This window comes from Mobula birostris, chromosome 3, assembly GCF_030028105.1.
Source record: "Mobula birostris isolate sMobBir1 chromosome 3, sMobBir1.hap1, whole genome shotgun sequence".
Taxonomy (NCBI): Eukaryota; Metazoa; Chordata; class Chondrichthyes; order Myliobatiformes; family Myliobatidae; genus Mobula; species Mobula birostris.
Window position 1 is genome coordinate 220,400,791 of NC_092372.1, and position 18,207 is coordinate 220,418,997.

Here is an 18,207-nt window from a genome sequence, read left to right on the forward strand (position 1 = left end):
GGTAGTGGAGGCAGTCTGGAGCATGCTGCCAGGGATGGTAGTGGAGGCAGTCTGGAGCATGCTGCCAAGAATGGTAGTGGAAGCAGCCTGGAGCATGCTGCCAGGGATGGTAGTGGAGGCAGTCTGGAGCATGCTGCCAGGGATGGTAGTGGAGGCAGTCTGGAGCATGCTGCCAGGGATGGTAGTGGAGGCAGATACGATAGGGACGATTAAACTCTTCTTGGGCTTCCAGCCAGGTACAGGAAGCCCGAGAAAAATTTATTGATCCTTTACGCCAGGAAAGCACTAGATCCTTTTTATGACAGACAATTTAAGAGGCCTTTAGATAGGCACATGAATGTGCTGAAAAATTGAGGGATTTGGACATTGTGTTGGCAGAAGGGATTCGTTTAGACTACACGGCCATAAGAATTAGGCTATTTGGCCCATCGAGTCTGCTCCACCATTTAATTATGGCTGATTCATTTCCCTCTCAGCCACAATCTCCTGACTTGGCCCATGTCCTGACTAATTGAGAATCTATCAGCCTCTGCCTTAAATATACATGAAGACTTGGCCTCTACGGCCACCTGTGGCGACGAGTACCACAGATTCTCCACTATCTGGCTAAATTTGCAGATGACACAAGGTGTAGTGGACAGTGGGGAAGACTATCATGGCTTGTGGCAAGACCTGGATCAGCTGGAAAAGTAGGCTGAAGAATGGCAAATGCAGTTTAATGGAGACAAGTGCAAGGTGCTGCACTTCGGTACGACTAACCAGGGTAAGTCTTACACAGTAAACAGTGAAGCACTGAAGAGTGCAGTGGAACAAAGGGATCTGGGAATACAGGTCCATAATTCATTGAAAATGGTGTCAAAGAATAGGTTCGTAAAGTATTTTGGCACATTGGCCTTCATAAATCAAAACATTAAGTACAGGAAATGGGATGTTACGTTGAAGTTGTATGAGACAAAGACAAAAAGAGCTTTGACCAGCGACCAATCCGGACATCAGAAGTTTTGAGAGGAGGGGATTTCAGGTCCGCAGCCCAAGTAGAAAAGCCAGCAGCGGGTCGTGACAGCGAAAAAGACCTTTGACCAGTGACCCGTCGGCATTTGGGATTGATTAGCAAGAGCAAATTAAAGGAAGGCAGGGACAAGAGCAGCGGCCATTGTCTGAGTGGAGAGAGTCAGAATGGTGATCTTGAGGTTTTAGCTCCTCAAGGTTTCAGTCAGATAAAGCAGAGAAAAGCAAAGCTCAAGGTTTAGATTTTAATTTTCCTTCCCTTCTTTATATCTGCTCAGCTAGTTCAGTGGAGATGCCAGGTAGGATAGATGAATGCTCCTCTTGCAGGATGTGGGCAGGCAGTGTCTCTGACCCTACAATTGTAAGAAGTGCATCCAGCTGCAGCTTCTAACAATCCGTGTTAAGCAGTTGGAGCTGGAAATGGATGAACTCCGGATCATTTGGGAGGCTGAGGAAGCGACAGGACTTGTAGAGAGGTAGTTACACCCAAAATGCAGAACACAGGAAACCGGGTGACAGTCAGGAAGGGGAAGGGGTTTAAGGAGCCAGTGCAGAGTACCCCTGTGGCCATCCCCCTCAACAACAGATCTATCACTTTGGATAATGTTGGGAGTGTGGCAGGAGAGGAGGGTGACCTAACAGAGGAAAGTCACAGTGATCGGGTCTCTGGCACTGAGTCTGGCTCTGCGACTCGGAAGGGTGGAGAGAGAAGAGGCGCGTTGTGGGGATAGGGGATTCATTAGGGAGATAGACAGGAGGTTCTGTGGGTGAGAATGAGATACTTGGATGCAATGTTGCCTCCCGGGTGTCAGGGTCCAGGATATCTCAGATTGAATTCTCAGCATTCTTAAATGGGAGGGTGAACAGCCAGAAGTTGTAGCCCACATTGGTACCACTGACATGGGTAGGAAGAGTGGTGAGGTTCTGCATAGAGAGTTCAGGGAGTTAGGTGCTAAGATAAAAGGCAGGACCTCCAGGGTTGTGATCTCAGGATTACTACCCATGTGCAGTGCTAGTGAGGCCAGAACTAGGAAGATTATACAGTTTAATACGTGGCTAAGGAGCTGGTGTAGGAGGGAGGGCATAAGAATTTTGGATCATAGAGGGATTTAAACTAGAGTTGCAGGAGGATGGGAACCAGAGTGCCAGAACATAAGACCATAAGATATAGGAGCAGAAATAGGCCATTCGGCCCATTGAGTCTGCTCCACCATTCAATTATGGGCTGATCCAATTCTTCCAGTCATCCCCACTCCCCTGCCTTCTCCCTGTACCCTTTGATGCCCTGGCTAATCAAGAACCTATCTATCTCTGCCTTAAATGCACCCAATGACTTGACCTCCACAGCTGCTCATGGCAACAAATTCCACTGATTTACCACCCTATGACTAAGTAATTTCTCCGCATCTCTGCTCTAAATGGACATCCTTCAATTCTGAAGTCATGTCCTCTTACATAGGAACATAGAAACATAGAATAGTACAGCACAGTACAGGCCCTTCGGCCCACAATGTTGTGCCGACCCTCAAACCCTGCCTCCCATATAAGCCCCCACCTTAAATTCCTCCATATACCTGTCTAGTAGTCTCTTAAACTTCACTAGTGTATCTGCCTCCACCACTGACTCAGACAGTGCATTCCACACACCAACCACTCTCTGAGTGAAAAACCTTCCTCTAATATCCCCCTTGAACTTCCCACCCCTTACCTTAAAGCCATGTCCTCTTGTATTGAGCAATGGTGCCCTGGGGAAGAGGCGCTGGCTATCCACTCTATCTATTCTTCTTGTCCTAGACTCCCCTACCATGGGAAATATCTTTGCCATATCTAATTCTTCCAGGCTTTTTAACATTCAGAATGCTTCAATGAGATCCCCCCTCATTTTCACAAACTCCAGGGAATACAGCCCAAGAGCTGTCAGACGTTACTCGTATGGTAACCCTTCAATTCCTGGAATTATTCTCGTGAATCTTCTCTGAAACCTCTCCAATGTCACTATATCCTTTCTAAAATAAGGACCCCAAAACTTTCCAACAATGTATTTCATTTGCCAGTTCTTTGCCCATTCCCTAAATCTCTCTGCAGGCTCTGTTTCCTCAACACTACCTGCTCCTCCACCTATCTTTGTATCATCGGCAAATTTAGCCACAAATCCATTAATCTCATAGTCCAAATCATGGACATACATCATAAAAAGCAGCTTGTGGAGAGGTTGTGGAGGCAGATGTTGGTAAGACCTCAGTCAAAGTTAGGTATCAAAAGGTTGAGCATAGTCCTGAGCTGCAGTTATTTCAATGCAGGAAGTATTGTAGGAAAGGCAGATGATAGTGCTGATGATGAGGTAGCTGGTCTACAAACAGGCAATGTGTAGTGAGGAGACGCTGATGATAGGGCAAAATCACAATCAACAGGATGAGTCACAACGTAAAAGGCAGACAAAATCGAAAAGGGTGAACACAGGACCCTTAAAGGGTTTTATATTTGAATGCGTGCAACATATAGAATAAGGTAGTTGAACATGTAGCACCGTTGCAGATTGGCAGATATGAAGTTGCAGGCATCTCTGAATCACAGCTGAAGGAAGATTATAGCTGGGAGCTTAATGTCCAAGGATACACATTGAATCGAAAGGACAGGCAGGAAGGCAGAGAGGGTGGCATTGCTCTGTCGGTAAAAAATAAAATCAATTCATGAGAACAAGGTAACATGAGGTGGGAAGGTGTTGAATCATTGTGGATCGAGCTAAAGAACTGTAAGAGTAAAAAGAACCTGATGGGAGTTGTATGCTACTACTATGTCGACTCAGGCCTAGAGGGCCAGCGTCGGGCACGATGACGGACTCTCCACTTCTCCCTCTCCCTCGTCAGTGTGTTCAGTTCATCTACATTAGCCACGCCGCTGTCTTCTAGGAGCGTGTTGACCATAGTCTTGGGAGGGCGCCCAGAGTTCATCCTCCCGTGCTTGGGCTCCCATATGATGACTAGGCTGGCAGGTAGCTCGGGATGGCGTAGACAGTGCCCCACTAGTTGCAGTCTTCTCGCCTCGATTTTAGTGGTTAACATCGGTAGGTCGTCATAGAGCTCGACGTTCTTCATGTGCTGTTGCCAACACATGTCAAGAGCCATCCGGAGCATTCGTGTATAGCAACCATCTAGAGACTTTCGCAAAGTCTTGGTGAGTGTCCACGTCTCGCATCCGTACGTGAGAATGGACTCTATGACTGCTATGAAGATCCTCTTTTTAAGCCCTCTGGTCAGGTTCGACTTCCAGATTTCCTTCATGTCGTTCATAGCTCTATAGTTGTATACAGACCTGCAAACAGTAGGAAGGGCAATGTAACAATAGTTGTGGGGGTTCTCAACATGCAGGTAGATTGGGCAAATCAAGTTGGTGCTGGATTCCAGGAGGGGGGATTTCTAGAGTGTCTACAAGATGGCTTTTTAGAGCAGCTCATGGTTGAGCCCACTAGGGCATCAACTATTCTGGATTGCGTGTTGTGCAATGAACCTGAGAACTTAAGGTAAAAGAACCCTTACGGGAAAGTGATCATAATGCAATCAAATTCAGCCTGAAATTTGAGAAGATGAAGCTAAAATCAGATGTATCAGTATTACAGTGGAGTAAAGGGAATTAGAGAGGCATGAGAAAGGAGTTGGCCAGAATTGATTGGAAAAGAACACTGGCAGGGATGATAGCTGGAATTTCTGGAAGCAATTCAGAAGGCATAGAATATATACAACCCAAGGAGGAGAAAGAAGTCTAAAGGCGAGATGACACAATGGATTAGTTTTTAGTTCCAAGTGCTTTTGTCACGTTTTGTCACCCTGCAACCTTATCCTTCAATCTCTTTGAATAATGGAGGACAGCATGTGTATAAGTGTCTCTCTCCAGCAGACTTCATCATGATCATCATGACTCCAGTATTTCTACTATTTTTTAACGTTTCTTAATTGTACATATGATTTTTTTGTGTTCTATTGCTGAGCAGCAGTGAACCATCTGATTGGCCTATCAGAATTCTCTTTGGGAACTAGTTGACTTGATCAGCATTTCTGATCTGGCTATTGTTCATGATTGCACTTGATATATATAAAAAAAATGGCTAACAAGAGAAATCAAAGCCAACATAAAAGCCAAAGAGAGGGCATCTAATAGAGCAAAAATTAGTAGGAAGTTAGAGGATTGGGAAGCTTTTAAAAACCAACAGAAGGCAACTGAAAAAGTCATTAAGAAGGTAAAGATGGAATATGAAAGTCAGCTAGCCAATAATGTTAAAGAGGATACCAGAAGTTTCTTCAGATGTGTAAAGTGTAAAGGGAGGTGAGAGTGGATATTGGACTGCGGAATATGATGCTGGAGAGGTAGTAATGGAGGCAAGGAAATGGCGGGCGAACTGAGTAAGAATTTTGCGTCAGTCTTCACAATGTAAGACACTAGCAACATAATGGAAGTTCCAGGTGATAGGGGTCGTGAAGTGTGTGAAGTTACCATTATTAGAGAGAAGGTTCTTGGGAAACTGAAAGCTCTGAAGGTAGATAAGTCACCTGGACCTGATGGTGTACGCCTCAGCGTTCTGAAAGGGGCGGCTGAAGATATTTTGGGGGCATTAGTAATGATCTTTCAAGAATCACTAGATTCTGGAATGGTTCCGGAAGACTGGAAAATTGCAAATGTCACTCCACTTTTCAAGAAGGGTGGGGCAGAAGAAAGGAAACCACAGTCTGACCTCAGTGGTTAGGAAGATGTTGGAGTAGATTATTAAGGATGAGGTCTCAGTGTACTTGGAGACTCATGATAAAATAGGCTGTAGTCATGCATGGTTTCCTCAAGGGAATATCTTACCTGACAAATCTTTTGGAATTCTTTGACGAATTAACAAGCAGGATAGACAAAGGAGAATTGGCTGGTGTTGTGTTTTCAGATTTTCAGAAGCCCTTTGACAAATTGCACTCATGAGCAGTGGCTGATTGGCAGGAGGCAAAGAGTGGGAATAAAGGGAGGCTTTTCTGGTTGACTGCCAGTGACTAGTGGTGTTCCGCAGGGTCTGTTTTGGGACTGAATCTTTTTACGTTATATGTCAATGATTTGGATGATGAAATTGATAGCTTTGTTGCAAAGTTTGCAGACAATATGAAGGTAGGTGAATGGGCAGGTAGCTTTGAGGAAACAGAGAGGCTACAGCAGGACTTAGATTAGGAGAATGGGTAAAGAAATGGCAGATGGAATACTGTCAGGAAGTGTATGGTCATGCAGAAATGTAGACGAAAAGGTTGACTATTTTATAACTGGAGAGCAAATATAAAAAACTGAGGCACAAATGGACTTGGGAGTCCTTGTGCAGAATTCCCTAAAGGTTAATTTGCAGGTTGAGTCTGTGGTGAGGAAGGCAAATGTGACGTTGGCATTCAATTCAAGAGGACTGGAATATAAAAGCAATAGGTATACAAGATTATGAGGGGTTTTGAAAGGGTAAATGCAAGTAGGCTTTTCCTACTGAGGCTGGGTGGAACTACAACTAGAGGTCATGTGTTAAGAGTGAAAGGGGAAAAGCTTGAGGGGAACATGAGGGGAAACTTTTCACTCAGAGGTTGTGAATGTGTGGAATGAGCTACTAGTTGTGCATGCTAGCTCGATTTCAATGTTTAAGAGAAGTTTGGATAGGTATAGAGCCTTCAAGCGCCCCTCATATACCGTAAGCCCTTCATTCCCGGAATCATTTTTGTGAACCCTTCGAACCCTCTTCAAAGTCAGCACATCCTTGCTTATATAAAGGGTCCAAGGTTCTTACAATACTGCAAGTGAGGATCACCATGCCTTATAAAGCCTCAACATTACATCCTTGCTTTTACACTGTAGTCAGTTTAGTTGGGGCATTTAATTAATTTGGCATAATATCATTGGCCCGAGGGCCTGCTCTGTGTTCGAAGGTGAGGCAGCTGTCGTAGAATTCCAATGAGACCGGTAAGTTCCTGACGTCTGATGCTGTTTGTGTGGAGGTGTCCCGTTCTCCCTGTGACATGTGGGTTCCACCCTGATGCTCTAGTTCCCTCCTACATCCCAAAGAAGTCCAGGTTCGTATGTTAATTGATTACTGAAAATTGCCCCTCTTATGTAGTGGGTGGTAGAGTCTAGGAATATGGAAAAATAAATGGGACCAGAGTAGGATGTGTGTAAAAGGCTGATTTATGGTGGATACAGACAGTTAGTTACAGGGCTGGTTTCTGTCCTGTGGTTAGCACAACGCTGTCACACCGGCAGTGACCCAGGCTTAATTCCGCCATTATGTGTAAGGAGTTAGTACGCACTCCCATGTCTTCGTGGGTTTCGTCTGGGTGCCCCGGTTTCCTCCCACATTCCAAAGATGTACAGGTGAGTAGGTTAATGGTCACTGGGGGACGTGAACCTAATGGGCCAGAAGGGTCTGTTAGTGCATTGTACTGTATCTCAAAATAAAATAAATTCAAAAACTCTCTTTACTTTTATTGCAGCAGCTGGTTTCTTCCAGTCAAGTTGACCTGCTATGGGTTTAGTGCCTGAGAGGTAGGAAGTCAATCTGCTTTAATATGCTCTTTCTTGATTCAGGATTCAAGTTTATTTATCACACGTAGATCGAAACATGCAGTGAAATGTGTCATTTGCATTAACAGCCAACACATCCGAGGGTGTGCTGAAGGCAGTCTGCAAGTGTTGCCACACATCCCAGTGCCGACATAGCACACCCACAATGCTCAGTAGAACAACACCGAGTTCCGTTCCTCCCTCCCTCCCTCCGACCCACACACTTGCTCACTGCTTTAACCCCAGGACAGATCTCCGGCATCAGCTGACGCGGACTCTTGGGTCTGCAAACGCTGCGCTTAGACTTCCCCAGCGGACCTGCGGCGATTTGCAGACTCGGCACCGGCCTCGGCACCCGGACTTCTGGTTCAGTGACGCATACTGCAGCCAGCACTTAGTGAGTTGGAGACCGCACTAATCTGGGATGACCCAATCACTCATATAACTGTCAGAGATCCTTACCTACTGTGTAAGGAGACTGGCTTCAAGACCTTTTATGTCAGTATGACTGAGCAGGCAGCTTCACTTTCGAAAGATGACTGTGCTGCATTCTTGATTACCGGCCTACATTTTGTCCTTGGATCTCTGGATTGGGAAGTACTCTCCATTGTGAGACTGAGTCACCAAGAGATTGATGGATCAAAATTAGCTTGAACTAATCTTTAGGTTTTAGCGTTTTTTAAATTTATTACATATGCATCGAAACATACACTCAGTGGCCATTGAATATGGTCTTCTGCTATTTTAGCCCATCCACTTCAAAGTTCGATGTGTTGTGTGTTCAGAGATGGGCTTCTGCACCCCATTGTTGTAACACATGTTTATTTGAGTTAAACAAACAACCCTCCTGACGAAGGGTCTCGGCCTGAAATGTCGACTGTACCTCTTCCTAGAGATGCTGCGTGGCCTGCTGTGCTCACCAGCAACTTTGATGTGTGTTGCTTTATTTGAGTTAGTTGCCTTCCTGTCAGCATGAACAAGCCTGGCCATTCTCCTCTGATATCTCTGGGTGTTTTCACCCACAGAACTGCCACTCACTGGATGTTATTCTTGTTTCTCGCACCGTTTCCTGTAAGCTCTGGAGGCTGTTGCATGGGAAAATGTCAGGAGCTCAGCAGTTTCTGAGGTGCTCAAACCACCGTCTCTGACAGCAACAATAATTGCATGGTCAAGGTCACTCAGGTCACATTTCTACCCCATTCCGATGTTTGATCTGAGCAACAGCTGAACCTCTTGACCATGTCTGCATGCTTTTGTACATTGAGTTGCTGCCACATGATTGGCTGATTAGGTATTTGCATTGATGAGCAGGCGTACTGGTGTCCCTAATAAAGTGGCCACTGAGTGCAGAGTGAAATGCATCATTAGTGACTGTGACCAGCACAGTCCTAGGTGCTGTGGGAGCAGCCCACAAGTGTGGCCATGCTTCCCGCACCAACATAACATGCCCATAAGTTACTAACCCTAACCCGTTATAACGAGATCTTCAGACAAACAGACCTAGGCATGGAGTAAACTCGAGACTTGAGGGTAGAAAGTATTGATGAGGATTTATTTGAAGAGCATAACAGAGAAATAACAAATGACTTAGAGTGCACTTATTTGAGAGGGCTAAAGTACACTGTTAGTTTACTTGGATCCAAATTCAGGGCTCAACGATGAATGTTAGTCGAGACGAACTTAAGTAGTGCATATAGCCACGGGAACCCCATGCATATTAAAATCAAATCTCAATAAACTAAAAACAGGATGCACAAGGAATCCGCACTCAAAAACACAAGGAAACTTAACAGTTAAAGCCGTCACTTAAGAAGTTCTAGTTAAAACAAGTCAATAGTGTTTAAGTGCATTGGAACGCTGAGGCCTGATGCTCTCTGGCGCTGGTCTGAAGAGTTCATGACACCCATACATCTTTGGAAAGTGGGTGGAAACAGCACCCGGAGGTAACCCACGTGATCACAGGGCGAACGTGATAAGAATACAAGATACAGGAACAAAGGTTGACTGCACTAATCCCCAATTGGTAATACTTTTGTTATTGCCTTACGTATCAAAGGCTTTGTGCTTTTATAAAAAGAGATAAAGATCAGCTTTATTTGTCACATACACATTGTAACATCCAAACATATGGTGAAATGTGTCACTTGTGTCAACAACCAACACAGTTCGAGGATGTGCTGGGGGCAGCCCGTAAGTGTTGTCGTGCTTTTGGCACCAATGCAGCGCGCCCATAACCTACTAAGCCTAACCATGTGTCTTTTGGAATCCAGAGCACCCAGAGAAAATGCTCAGAAGGTCAGTCAGCATCTGTGGGGAAAGACACAGATTTGAAAGTTGCTACCATGAAGGGTCATTGATTCTGTTTCTCTCTCCATGGACTTCACCTCTCCGGCTGAGAACTGCAGGCAGTTTTATTATACCTTTCCTACAATGTGCTCCCTGCCATTCGTACAGTAGTTACTAATTTATATCTCAGAACAATGGTGATTACCTTTAAAGGAGGGTGAGGGGTGACCTGTTCGAGGTGTACAAGATGATAAGAGGCATTGATTTAGAGCAGAGATGAGGAGGAATTTCTTTCGCCAGAGGGTGGTGAATCTGTGGAATTCTCTGCCACAGACGGCTATGGAGGACAGGTCATTGGGCATATTTAAATTGGAAGTTGATAGCTTCTTAATTAGTCAGAGCATCCAAATTTTGGGGTTCCTAAGGTTGTCATAGCCAGGGATAGTAGTGGGAATAAGCTCCCACCCTATAAAGTGCTCCAAACGGCGTTCGTCTCTAACAACCTCTGACAACCATCCAACTCTCGGCCTTCATGTGTGGCTTAACTACTAGGCCTGGTGGAACTGATTTTATTAACAAGAGAAGGGGCAAAGATGCCTCAAAACCAGTTGCTTTGGGCAGGTGGGGCTTGCCAACCTTGGACAGCAGCCTGCCCAGGAGAAGGAAACCTCTGATTTTAACCCTCCGCTGCCTTGCGGCCACACCCATCCATGGGAAAGGCTTTGGGATAAACCCCGAGGAAGGAATCCGGAGCTGGGGTCCCTAAGGCAGTTTGATGTTGTTTACAACTTCACTCTGGCAACCTCTGCGACGACACTGGTGCCAAGCTGAATCGGCACTTGCCCTTCCCTTGGACTACATCAGTGATGTGGAGAGGGGGAACCCACTGCATGGGAAACAGCCGGTTCTTCAAATCTTCCTACCCAGGCTTGCACGCTGGAAAGGACACAGTCCACCAGAGGCACAAACCCATGATCCCCTGGGATCGACGGCTGCCTACTACCAAGGTTAGGGGGAGAGGGCAGGAGAATGGGATTGAGAGGGTTAACAAATCAGCCATGATTGTATGGCTGAGCAGACTCGATGGGCTGAATAGCCTAATTCTGTTCCTGTGGAGTGGACAGATGGATTAGATTAGATTGAAATTAGAGAAGGTTTAAAGATTGACACAGGAGACTGCACTGTGCTGTGGTGTAATATGTTATAATATGTTATAAAAGAAAATACTGTGCTGACGTGTTGCTGAGAGTTAGTGATGTGCTTATAATGCAAAGTTCTTTTCCTGCCTATGTAATTCTCATATTACAGTGCACCATTTCACTGTCCTGGCAGCTTTACAGTAGGTTTATCTTTGAAGCAGATTATTAGTTATCCCTAACTTAGTGTTTTACATACATAGGTGCTGGCATTTAGAGTCAGGGTTTGTTTGGGATCTTGTTTTATTGATAGATGTTGACAACTGAACAATGGATGTAAACCGCAAACAACAGAAATTCTGCAGATGCTGGAAATTCAAGCAACACACATCAAAGTTGCTGATGAACGCAGCAGGCCAGGCAGCATCTCTAGGAAGAGGTACAGTCAGGATGAAGGGTCTCGGCCTGAAACGTCGACTGTACCTCTTCCTAGAGATGCTGCCTGGTCTGCTGCGTTCACCAGCAACTTTGATGTGTGTTGCTTGAATTTCCAGCATCTGCAGAATTCCTGTTGTTTGCTGAGAACATAAAATGTCTTGGCAGGTTCCAACCACCAGGTGGTGCTCCAATCCAAATGCTGTACACTGTATATAATTATACAGAGACCATGGAGATGTTGTTACTATTTCAGAACCAAAACCAAGTTTATTACCACTGATGTGTGTTGTTTTGTGGCAGCATTTCAATGAAAAAAGAGAGCAAAATAATGTTGTAGGGCTCATGGAATCGTGGACCATTCTGAAATCTGATGGCTCCTGAACCTCACTGGAGTAGTGAGAAGAGGGCATGTTTTGGATGGCAAGGATGAAGTAATGTTGCAGCTCTATAAAACCCTGGTTAGACCACCATCACCATAATCATCATTATGTGCCATGTCATATGATGTGGGCGATCATAGTCCCATCACCATGATTGTTCTTGGCAAATTTTTCTACAGAAGTGGTTTGCCATTGCCTTCTTCTGACCAGTGTCTTTACAAGACGGGTGACCCCAGCCAATATCAATAATCTTCAGAGATTGTCTGCCTGGCGTCAGTGTTTGTATAATCAGGACTTGTAATCGGCACCAGCTGCTCATACGATCATCTCCCATAGCTTCACGTGACCCTGATCGGGGGCTAGGTCACCCAACCCAATGGTGACCTGCAGGCTGGTGAAAGGAAGGAGTGGCTTACACCTCCTTTGGTGGAGACGCATCTCCACCCGGCCACCTGCTGGTTAGACGATACTTGGACTATTGTGTTCAGTTCTGGTCACCTCATTATTGGAAGGATGTGGAAGGTTTAGCGAGGACACAGAAGAGATTTACCAGGATGCTGTCTGGATCAGAGAGCATGTTTTATGTGGATAGGTCAAGCAGGCAAGCTAGGGTTTTTCTCTTTAGAATGAAGGAGGGTGATTCTCAGCATTGCATTCTGTACGCATACCTCAATAATAAGTGTACTTTCAATCTTTGAAACACAGAAACATAGAAAACCTACAGCACAATACAGGCCCTCAGCCCACAAAGCTGTGCCGAACATGTCCTTTACCTTAGAAATTACCTAGGGTTAACCATAGCCCTCTATTTTTCTAAGCTCCATGTGCCTATCTAGGAGTCTCTTAAAAGACCCTATCGTATCCGCCTCCACCACCGTCGCCAGCAGCCCATTCCACGCATTCACACTCTCTGCATAAAAAACGTATCCCGACATCTCCTCTGTACCTATTTCAAAGCACCTTAAAACTGTGCCCTCTCATGCTAGCTATTTCAGCCCTGGGAAAAAGCCCCTGACTATCCACACGATCAATGCCTCTCATCATTTTATACACCTCTATCAGGTCACCTCTCATCCTCCACCAATCCAAGGAGAAAAGGCCGAGTTCACTCAACCTATTTTCATAAGGCATGCTCCCCAATCCAGGAAACATCCTTGTAAATCTCCTCTGCACCCTTTCTATGGTTTCTAAATCCTTCCTGTAGTGAGGCGACCACGACTGAGCACAGTACTCCAAGTGGAGTCTGACCAGGGTCCTATATACAGTGGCATGCAAAAGTTTGGGCACCCCTGGTTAAAATTTCTGTTACTGTGAATAGCTAAGTGAGTAAAAGACGAACTGATTTCCAAAAGGCATAAGGTTAAAGATAACACATTTCTTTAATATTTTAAGCAAGAAAACTTCTTTATTTCCATCTTTTACAGTTTCAAAATAACAAAGAAGGAAAAGGGCCTGTAGCAAAAGTTTGGGCACCCTGCATGGTCAGTACTTAGTAACACCCCCCTTGGCAAGTATCACAGCTCGTAAACACTTTCTGCAGCCAGCTAAGAGTCTTTCAATTCTTGTTTGGGGGATCTTTGCTCATTCTTCCTTGCAAAAAGCTTCTAGTTCTGTGAGATTCTTGGGCCATCTTGCACTACTCTTTTGAGGTCTATCCACAGATTCTCGATGATGTTTAGAGGCCATGGCAAAACCTTCAGCTTGTGCCTCCTGAGGTAGTCCATTGTGGATTTTGAGGTGTGTTTAGGATCATTATCCTGTTGTAGAAGCCATCCTCTTTTCATCTTCGGCTTTTTTACAGACGGTGTGATGTTTGCTTCCAGAATTTGCTGGTATTTAATTAAATTCATTCTTCCATCAACCCCGTGCCACTGGCTGCAACACAAGCTCAAAGTTCCGTACGTTTCCCTGAGAACATCTGTTTCCAATTTATGCTTCCGAGTTCCTGCCTGATAGCCTCATATTTCCTCTTACTCCAATTAAATGCTTTCCTAACTTGTCTGTTCCTATCCCTCTCCAATGCTATGGTAAAGGAGATAGAATTGTGATCACTATCCCCAAAATGTTCTCCCACTGAGAGACCTGACACCTGACCAGGTTCATTTCCCAATACCAGATCAAGTACAGCCTACTTTTATAGGCTTATCTACATACTGTGTCAAGAAGCCTTCCTGAACACATGTAACAAACTCCACCCTATCTAAACCCCTCACTCTAGGGAGATGCCAATCGATATTTGGGAAATTAAAATCTCCCACCACAACAGTCATGTTATTATTACACCTTTCCAGAATCTGTCTCCCTATCTGCTCCTCGGTATCCCTGTTACTATTGGGTGGTCTATAAAAAACACTCAGTAGAGTTATTGACCCTTCCCTGTTCCTAACCTGCAGCCGTGACACTATCTCTGATCAACAGTGCCATGCTCCCACCTCTTTTGCCTCCCTCCCTGTCCTTTCTGAAACATCTAAAGCCTGGCACTCGAAGTAACCATTCCTGCCCCGAGCCATCCAAGTCTCCGTAATAGCCACAACGTCATAGCTCCAAGTACTGATCCACGCTCTAAGCTCATCCGCTTTGTTCATAATACTCCTTGCATTAAAATAGACACACCTCAAACCATCAGTCTGAGCACGTCCCTTCTCTATCACCTGTCTATCCTCCTTCTCACACTGTCTCCAAGCCTCCTCCATTTGTGAGCCAGCCGCCTCTTCCTCTGTCTCTTCAGTTTTGTTCCCAACCCCCAGCAATTCTAGTTTAAACTCTCCCCAACAGCCTTTGCAAACCTCCCTGCCAAGATATTGGTCACCCTGGGATTCAAATGCAACCCGTCATTTTAATACAGGTACTGCCTGCCCCAAAAGAGGTCCCAATGATCCAGAAATCTGAATCCCTGCCCTCTGCTCCAATCTCTCAGCCATGTATTTATTCTCCACCTCATTTTATTCCTATACTCACTGTTGCGTGGCAAAGGCAGTAATCCTGAGATTGCTACCTTTGAGGTCCTGTTTCTCAACTTCCTTCCTAACTCCCTGTAGGCTGTTTTCAGGACCTCCTCTCTTTTCCTGCCTATGTCGTTGGTACTAATATGTACCACGCCCTCTGGCTGTTCACCTTCCCACTTCAGGATATCGTGGACGCGATCAGAAACATCCCAGACCCTGGCACCTGGGAGGCAAACTACCATCCGTGTTCCTTTCCTGCGTCCACAGAATCGCCTGTCTGACCCCTTAACTATTGAGTCCCCTATCACTGCTGCCTGAGATCTCAAGAGCAATGTCGTCTGGACCTTAGGTCCATCGTTGAGATCTTGGTTGGATTGCTCTGTCTGGAACCACTCTGTTGACCTTACTACCTGGACCTTAGGTCCTGGTAGTAAGGTCAACAGAGTAGTTCCAGACAGAGCAATCCAACCAAGATCTCAACGATGGATCTGGTGGAAGGTGATGACACATCACAGCAGCAGTGAAGGCAGAGGAAGGCTGCAGCAGTGAAGGGTCCCCAGTCGTCTTGTTTTCCGTGCCACTGGAGCCTGACCCCGATCTCTCAGTAACCGTGTGGTAGCTGCCCGTGCACCTTAAACAAAGTCACGCATAGGCATTCTCCATTAAGAGAATCCACCAAGACAACCCCTGAGGAGAACATCATACTCATCTTGTGTGATGCTTGTTATCACTACCACCCATCACTGCTTGGGATTGTCCAGGATCTCTGGTTTCCTCCCAACATCTCAAAGGACTGGAGATGGTGGATTGATTGGCTGCTGTAAATTTCCTCTCGTACCAATCTCTGTGGCACACCACCGGTTCGACAATCAAAGTAAATTCATTATCAAAGTACGTATATGTCACCAAATACTACCTTGAGATTCATTTTCTTGCAGGCATTTACAGGAAAATAAGGAATTATAATAGGATTTATGTAAAGCTAAACATAACAAAGACTGACAAATCAACGTGCAAAAGAGGACAAATTGTGAAAATAATAAATAAATAGTGAATAAATACTGAGAACTTGTGTTGCAGAGTCTTTGAAAGTGAGTCTGTAGGTTGTGGAATCAGTTCAGAGTTGAGGTTAGTAAAGTTATCCACACCAGTTCAGGAGCCTGATGATGTTCCTGAATCTGATGGTGTGGGATCTGAGGCTCTTGTACCTTCTACCCGATGGTAATAGTGAGAAGAGAGCATCTTTCAATCTGAAAAGTAATCCCTCACTGCAACCTCCTTCCACCAAGTCAATTTTGTCTCCAGTTGGCTAGCTCATGATCTAACCTTATGGACCATTCCACCGTGTCAAAGACCTTGCTAAGGTCTGTGTAGACAACGTCTACTACCCTGCCTTTGTTGATCCTCTTGGTTACTTCTTTAAAAGCACAATCAAATTCATGAGGCCTGATTTTCCACATATAAAACCACGCTATCACTATTCAATCCTTTCCTTTGCAAATACAGATACTGTAGATGGGGTGGTAGTCACAACGGCAGGTGACCCCTGCCATGTAGTCAAGATACATAAACTGTAAAAGAGAGGCGAGAGTGGACAGCAGACCGCTGGAAAAAGATGCTGGGGAGGTAGTAGTGGCGGACAATGAAATTGTGAACAAACTGAATAAGTAATTTGCATCAGTCTTCACTGTGGAAGACACTAGCAGTATGGTGGAAGTTCAAAGTGCCTGGGAGCATGAAGTGTGTGAAGTTACCATAACTAGAGAGAAGGTTCTTGGGAAACTGAAAGGTCTGAAGGTAGATAAGTCACCTGGACTAGATGGTGTATATCCCAGGGTGAAAGAGGTGGCTGAACAGATTGTGGAGGCATTAATAATGATCTTTCAAGAATCACTAGATTCTGGAATGGTTCCAGACGGCTGGAAATTTGCAAATGTCACTCCACTCTTCATGAAGAGCGAGAGGCAGAAGAAAGGAAACTATAGGCGAGTTAGTCTGACCTCAGTGGTTGGGAAGATGTTGAAGTCAATCATTAAGGATGAGGTCTCAGGGTACTTGGAGGTACATGATAAAATAGACTGTAGTCAGCATGGTTTCCTCAAAGGAAAATCTTGCTGTTGGAATCCTTTGAAGAAATAACAAGCAGGATAGACAAAGGAGAATCGGTTGATGTTGTGTACTCGGATTTTCAGAAGGCCTTTGACATGGTACCACACCTGAGGCTGCTTAACAAGCTATGAGCCCATGGTATTACAGGAAAGATTCTAGCATGGATAAAGCAGTGGCTGATTGGCAGGAGGCAAGGAGTGGGATTAAATGGAGCCTTTCCTAGTGCTCTTGGTAACTGATTCTTTTTGTGTTATATGTCAATGATTTGGATGATGGAATTGTTGGCTTTGTTCAAAGCTTTTAGATGATATGAAGATGGGCAGAGGGCAGGTAGTTTTGAGGAAGTAGAGAGGCTACAGAAGGACTTAGACAGATTAGGAGGATGGTCAAAGAAGTGGCAGGTGGAACACTGTCGGGAAGAGTATGATCATGCACTTTGATAGAAGAAATGAAAGCGTTGACTATTTTCTAAATGGAGAGAAAATACAAAAAAACTGAGGTGCAAAGGAACTTGGGAGTTTGTGTGTAGGATCCCTTAAATGTTAATTTGCAGGTTGAATCTGTGGTGAGGAAGTCAAATACAATGTTAGCATTCAATTCAAGAGGACTGGAATATAAAAGCAAGGATGTAATGTTGAGACTTTATAAAGTCTTACTTGGTGAGACTTGATGAGGCCTCACTTGGAGTATTGAGAACAGTTTTTGGTTCCTTGACTTAGAAAGGATGTGTCGAAACTAGAGAGGGTTCAAATGAGGTTTACGAAAATGATTTCAGGATTGAAAGGCTTGTCATATGAAGAGTATTTGCTGGCTCTGGGCTTGTATTCACTAGAATTCAGAAGAATGAAGGGCGATCTCATCGAATGGTGAAAGGCCTTGATAGAGTGGATGTGGAGAGGATGCTTCCCATGTTGGGAGAGTCTAAGACCAGAGGACACAGCTTCAGAATAGAGGGGCATCCTTTTAGAACAGAGATGAGGAGGAAATTTTTTAGCCAGTGAATGGTGAATCTGTGGAATTCATTGCCACTGGCAGCTGTGAAGGCCAAGTCTTTATGTATATTTAAGGCAGAGACTGATAGATTCTTGATTGGTCAGGGCATGAAGGGATACAGGGAGAAGGAAGGAGATTGGGACTGAGGGTAACATTGGATCAGCCATGGTGAAATGGCAGAGCATACCCGATGGGGCAAATAGCCTAATTCTGCTCCTATATCTTATGGTCTTATGAATAGTTGTGTTGATTTTGCTTGTGTTGTTCTGCTGAACAGAACGGACATGTTATTTTGGCAAAGGAATGTGTGGCGACACTCGCGGGCTGCCTTCAGCACATATTCGGATTGTGTTG

At 44.9% G+C, this 18,207-nt stretch overlaps 1 protein-coding gene across 5 annotated transcripts in view; it reads left to right on the forward strand.

Moving 5' to 3' along the window:
• sec22c (SEC22 homolog C, vesicle trafficking protein) overlaps window positions 1-18,207 on the forward strand; it is a 106,780-nt gene that overhangs the window by 56,704 nt on the left and 31,869 nt on the right. For 2 of the 5 annotated variants that reach the window (XM_072254185.1, XM_072254186.1), the window contains exon 7: window positions 7,497-7,548. The exons of 2 other annotated variants lie outside the window; for them this stretch is intronic. In XM_072254185.1, the coding sequence (XP_072110286.1) occupies window positions 7,497-7,538 (42 nt within the window). In that variant the 3' untranslated portion in view covers window positions 7,539-7,548. The remainder of the gene's footprint in view (window positions 1-7,496; window positions 7,549-18,207) is intronic. One more of the 5 variants, XM_072254187.1, reaches the window with a different exon arrangement.